Raw genomic sequence first — 6105 nt, 5'->3', positions numbered from 1 at the left:
GCGAGAACAATCTTCAAATTCCGGACCACGGCTGCAGCTCCAGTCTTAAAGTCAACTGAGGTGTCAGGTCCACCAGCAGATGCACGCTTACCCACATAAACTTCGAACCTAGATAGTTACGACATTCACTGTTGTCAGGCAAACACAAAGTAGATAGTTACGATATACAAATTTTAAACGTACCTGTGGCAGTATGCCGTCTGCGCGTCACAGACCATAAATAGTTTGGACCCGTAGCGGTGAGGCTTGTCGGCCATGAACATCCGGGTCGTGTTCCGCTTCGACGTGGACGGCAGTATACCCTCATCAAACGAAAAAATAGCAGAAAGAGACCACCCCTGCAAAAAGCGCTCGTGGACCTTGTCAACAACGGGGCGAAGTTTCCAGAGTTTATCGTTACCGTGGTCAATCGTGTTGTCGACGAAGTGCAAGTCTCGCATGATACTATGCAACCTGTCACGCGTCATGAACCGCCCGAAAAGACCGGCGGGAACAGCACCGTCTTCCACCATACTCCAGTGCGCACCAAATCGTTTCTTTTGAGGGCAGAGCATCCGTGCAACGAGGAGTCCAACAACGTGAAGAATCTCGTGTGTAGAGTATGCTGCCTTAGCTTTCAAACGACGTGCAATCTGCTTGATAGTTTCACGCCGAAGGTCAGTCTGCCGTGCCTGAATGTTACGGGCGCGCTTGCCAGCTTGCTGTAGACCATATCGGTTCGTTTCAGCCGCGATAGAAACCCACAGAGACTTCGGCATGAAATAAAAGAAGGTGAGGATTGGCGATCTCCATAATTGCAGCAGGTCGGGCACAGGCCTTGCTTCTTCGGTGCCCAGTCCAGGGTACGCAGCAGCATCTGTCTCGTACTCCGAAGACACTGGCGTCCACTGCATTCCTCGTAGTGTCTGCTCTCTCTCCATTGCAGCGGTTCTGCTAAGTGCGTTATTGCCCACCTGTAGTGCCGCAATGAAAGACTTGTCCATTTCAATTGCGTCACTGTCGGACAGGACGTCGTCATCTTCCTCGGACATCCCGGCTCCGGAGTCGCTGTTAATATCACTCATGCCGTCGTCGTCGCTATCACCCGAGCTGTAGTTCTCGTAGTCACTCGGCTTCTCCTCATCCAGCAAAACATTCACGTCCTCTTTGCCTGATAACGGCGTAAGTGTCTGTCGTCGAGGTTGAGACGCAGCGGCTTCTTCTTCGTCTACATCACCCTCGCTCTCTAATCCAGAAGCCTCCGAAAGTAAATGCAGTCCAGCAGCGGCCTCGCGGGCACCGCCGTCTTGTAGATCTCCTGGGGATAGATTGAATGCTCTGCTCACTGCAGTCTGCGACAGCTCGATGTCATCATCACTTGGGGTGCCGAACATTCGATCAATGGTATGCTGCGAAAGAAGGACACTCGTGTCGATCTGGGAAGGCCGAACGACGTCTTCCCCCTCGTGTTGTTGCTCTTCACCACTACTACCAGCTCCTGCTTGGTCTAGTTCCCCACCTCCTTCATCTCGGACTTGAGCATCAGCATTCGCCTCTTCCAGCAAGCCACTGTCGAACGCGTAGTCCACGACTGATTTCTCCCCTACGAAGACGTGCGTGTTGTCAGGACTCGAGTAGCTCCACTCAGTCTGGAGGCCACTCGGACGCTTGGACTTCCACCCCGCCGCCCGAAGCTGCCGCCATAAGTGGCCAAAGTCAATATCGTGTGTAGCGGCAGCCGGCACGGCGGGTTTCTCGCGTCGACTATTCCGTATGCGCACCATCCAGCAAAATGTCGAATGAGTGGTTGCTCACGACGTGGCTGATCCCCTTTCCCTGGCCTGGTTTTGACTTGTAGCAAAATGACTCTTGCAGATTATATTTTTGTGGTAACTTGATTAAAGTATTGAAAAAACTTTTCCGAGCCATTTGCTAATGACCTTCGTGCAATGTCGTAATATACGACGTAACAAAAATAATATGTCGTCTTACACGACGTTCGTAAGCAAGGTGTTAAGTGGACACCATAAAGAAATGTTAATAAACTTGGAGCCTAAATGACGTTTAGCCATCCTGAAATTATCGCTAAACTATCAAATTGAAAGCACTACTGTACCGTCAACAACGACAGCAGCAAGGCGTCTTGCGACACATTATCCGAATGATTTAATCATAACTGGTACAGAATCGAGTGTCTATTGACTAATTCTGAATCAGCACGCATAAAAAAATATTACAATTTTAATATTTTCTAGCTTTCATTGAGTTTGTGTGTGAAGTGAACAATCTTTAGTTACTCACAAGCTAAAATAGGCAGTACAAGCGGATAAGTAGTGCGCTGGACAGACCATTACTATCATGTGAGCTAAGTTTCAGAGCGGTTCAGAAATGGTCCGCACGACGCTAAACTAAACATATTGTGTAGCGTTTGTATAAATGTTATTTGAAGTGCAGATAGTTTTGGGTGGAAGATGAAGTTACAGTGATAGCCAGCAATAAAAAACTTGATTCAAGATCATTAGAATAATTATTTCTTAAATTCGGTAAGCATCATGCTGACCCAAATTAATGAAATTAAAAAGAATCGCTTTAGATACACATATGTTCAGCGTTATTTCAATAGTTATCCCGCCGAAGCGTAGCGGAGGCGGGAAGGCCAAAGCAAGTAGAACCAAACCTAAATTGCCGCCGCGTAGCGGCGGCGCTCGGCTGGCTAATTATAATTCGAGCATCAGGCTAAGTGAAAAGGACAAAAGCATTGCACAATACACATTAAGCGGTACTTGAAGTAATATTTTGTGGAACGTATCTTTGAAGAATATGTAACTTGAGCTTGACGAAAACGCCACCATCATGGAAATGACGCGTGGTGTCTAATCGCGTCGAACATTCGTTGCAGCGAGTTCACGCGCTTGTAGGCCTCGTACGCTTCGCGGAAGCCATCGCCATACACAGGAGAAATGTCGTTCTTGAGTTGGTGCATGTAAAATTTGCGCAGTCGGCCCTCGTAGGTGCGTTTCTTCGAGTCTTTGCGTTCCATCATGTGCTTGTACCTTAAAAACAGGGTAGCTCATCAGCTGACAAATGCCCTTCCTCCACCTGATCCAAGCAATACCACATCAGCTCACTACAATCATCACTATTTCCATACCACAATAAGCATACCTTGGGAGGGATATGTTCAGGGAAATTGTCGCTGAGTTTAATGTACGCGTGCGTGGCTTCGTGTGCGAGAACAGAAGCCGTAAGATCGTACGGTAGTCCGTGCAGAATCAGGATCGCGTTCACCGAGCGTTTCTGTCCGTAACAAACGCAATGACACGTTATTTTACAGCCTGAATGTAATTTGTACACTAAACAAGACCAAACCTTTTCGATCGAGGCCACTCGAGGAGCTGTGTGCTTGCCAGTACGAACCATGTGCTGGATCTGGGACACTTCCGAAATGCAAAGACCTCGAGTCACATGGCCTTCCACAGGCTTGTTCCCTTTTATAAGCGTTCTGCTCTTTTTATGGGCGCAGCATTGCTCGTTCAGGACAGGAGACTCCACCAGGTAGACTGGGATCTAGAGAATATACACCGCTTCAGTACCTCAGACCATTGCTAAATAGCTGCAAAGACACTGGTTGACAGACCTCTGGGAGATGAATGCCGATATCCCGCATGTACGCCCACACCTCTTTCACCACACCCTGAGCCTGTAGACACAACGACATTATTCTTATGGTATTCGCAGCAAGAGATACGCAATAGCTTACCTCATGGGAGTCAAGGACCAAATAGTTGCAGCAATCGTGGCAAATTTTGCGGCCGTCACTGAGTTTGTGGAACTCCCGTCCTGGAATAATCGGCTAAAGGTACAATGACACACAATGTCTGGGCACATGTTTTGTGTCGTAGCTGTACCAACCTCAACACGCTGACAACTGCAGCATCGATCACGGTGTTGATGCTCGGCGCAGTATTTGTGCTCTCCAAAGGGCATCACCTGCAAGAATGAAAGTGAAGCCATGAGTCAGTTTTAACGGATAGATATCGTTAATAATCCATCGAACCTTGAACGAGATTTTTTGTGTGCCTGGTTGGTAGGGAATGAATCCTTCGCACACGTCACAGCTGATTGTAGTTGCATATGTTGAATCAGTATGCTGGCTAGTAATCAGCGTAATGTCACGTACCGTGGATGGTAGAGTTGTTTGTAGCACTCGTGGTGATAATATTCTCCATCTTTGACTTGGAACTTGCTCGTTGTGAACTTCCCGTTGCATGCAGCACAACGGAAACAGTCTGGGTGATAAGCCTTGCCATCCACATTGATGCGTTGGCCAAATCTGTGTCAACTCAAATGTGTTTAGTAACAATACTTTGAATCACAAAAAAAAAAGTATCAACGCACTTGAGTTCTCCCTTGCATCCTGGACATTGCATGATGCGGATAGCATCACATGCTGCACAGGTGGGCGCTGTATCGTTCGCGTTGAAGTACGTGCAGCTAGGGCAGTTCCAGCCCCCCTTCCCATTGGTCTTGGCACTGCCATTTGTCTTAACGTCAGCGTTCTTGCAGCAGTTTTCTTTCTGCACTGGACTATTGTGCTTTCCGTTCTGTACTGGCTTGCCACCTCCCACCGTTCTGGTCGTTGTAGTAGTTGTAGTGGTTGGTTTTTGCTTCGGAGCACATTCCGGATGATAATTGCCGCCATTGACCACTTGGAAGCGACTGGGAAGCGGACGTTTGCAGCCCGTGCAGCAGAAACAGTCTGGATGATACGTTATGCCGTTCACGTGGAGACGTTTGCCGTATCTGCATCAAAAGAATGAAAAAGGTGATGAGAAATGCTCTAAGTCCAAAGCGATAAAGAAGAGCTAAAACGCACTTGATCTCGCCCTTGCACGTGGGGCATTGAAGCACACGGATGGCGTTGCAGGCCCCGCAATTGGCGGCCGAGTTGTTGGCGTTCAGGAGCGTACACTGCGCACAAGTCCAGCCCATAATGAGACGTGAGATTTGTTCTCGAGCTGGCGAATTCGGAAGTGATGGGGTTGAGATGATTTGTTTCGGAACTTCATATTACATACCGGTACCCTCAGATCTGATACTGTCAACACTATCGAAAAGAATAAGATATGCCGTTCCGAGACATGCCTGTCCTTCCAGAAACCGCAAAGATCAGTCTGAAAAAAATGGTGCGTCTTTCAAGCGCCGTGTATCTGTGTATCAAGGCTCTGTGGGAGTGGATGACAAAGATGCGTGTGTTGGCGACTGCTGACTCGTTTGTTGTCGCTGTGAATGTTCGTGTAGAGCTCTTCAGAAGCCTCCAAGAACGCCAACGCCAACTCCGCATCGAATACGTCGGCGGGCGGTCCAACGGACGGCCAAGATCTCTCCGTTTTCGTGCGTGATTTTTTCATAACTATTGTTCTAATTGCGCATGAGCTAATTTGCAAGATACTGTTGCTAGGTGCAAAGTCTGCTGGAACAAATGGTGCGTAGCTAGCTTCAAAAATCTCTGCAGCTTCTGGTAATTGCTGACTGTGTTGTTCTCTTCTAGCAATCGCGATTTGCGCAGATGTCGGACGCTATCATCGGAAGAAATATCCTTTTCACGAAATTCATTTTTAAATATGCCCGTCAGGATAGAGATAAGAGTCTTCGTATTTGGGTTTTCCTTGACTATTCATTGTGCGTTTTTGCTACTGTTGGAAATCCACTCGATGAAATGGGTTCGCGTATCGACGACTTGGAGAAATCCATTGCAGACCTCATGGAACAGGTAACATCATCAACAAATACGACACAACAAGGGGGCAGACTGACACCCTACATTTCTTGAACCAGACAACTGAAGATGGCAGCGACAAGAACCTGGAGCCTGCGACAGGGGAAGCAGCAGCCAAAAACAAAGGCGAGAGCGTGTAAATAAACCGATCGAGGACATCAAGACGTCCGCAGTATCAACACACAACACCCAAATGCTTTCGTCTTTGGATTATCTCATTGCAAACAGTAAATTACTTGTCGGCGTCGTTCCTACATGTGTCCATCTAATAAGAGAAACCCCGACAACGAAAGCAGCAAAATACGAAAAGGCAAACGTCGTCTAAACAGGTCGCTCGGCTACCAGAC

At 47.8% G+C, this 6105-nt stretch overlaps 1 protein-coding gene across 1 annotated transcript; it reads right to left on the bottom strand.

Moving 5' to 3' along the window:
- Positions 1–2830: 2830 nt before the first annotated feature.
- PITG_15787 (uncharacterized protein) lies at positions 2831–4971 on the bottom strand (the record flags this gene model as incomplete). The annotated part of the gene is made up of 10 exons (XM_002897998.1): positions 2831–3025; positions 3145–3276; positions 3349–3546; positions 3617–3679; positions 3740–3832; positions 3892–3969; positions 4037–4097; positions 4160–4312; positions 4378–4782; positions 4856–4971. The coding sequence occupies 10 exons, from the start codon at positions 4969–4971 to the stop codon at positions 2831–2833; spliced, it is 1494 nt and encodes a 497-aa protein (XP_002898044.1).
- Between the last annotated feature and the right edge of the window lie 1134 nt (positions 4972–6105).

Source organism: Phytophthora infestans, genomic scaffold (assembly GCF_000142945.1).
Source record: "Phytophthora infestans T30-4 supercont1.40 genomic scaffold, whole genome shotgun sequence".
Classification (NCBI taxonomy): Eukaryota; Oomycota; class Peronosporomycetes; order Peronosporales; family Peronosporaceae; genus Phytophthora; species Phytophthora infestans.
Note: the sequence above shows the minus strand (reverse complement) of the source record. Positions and strands in the feature narration are given on the sequence as shown.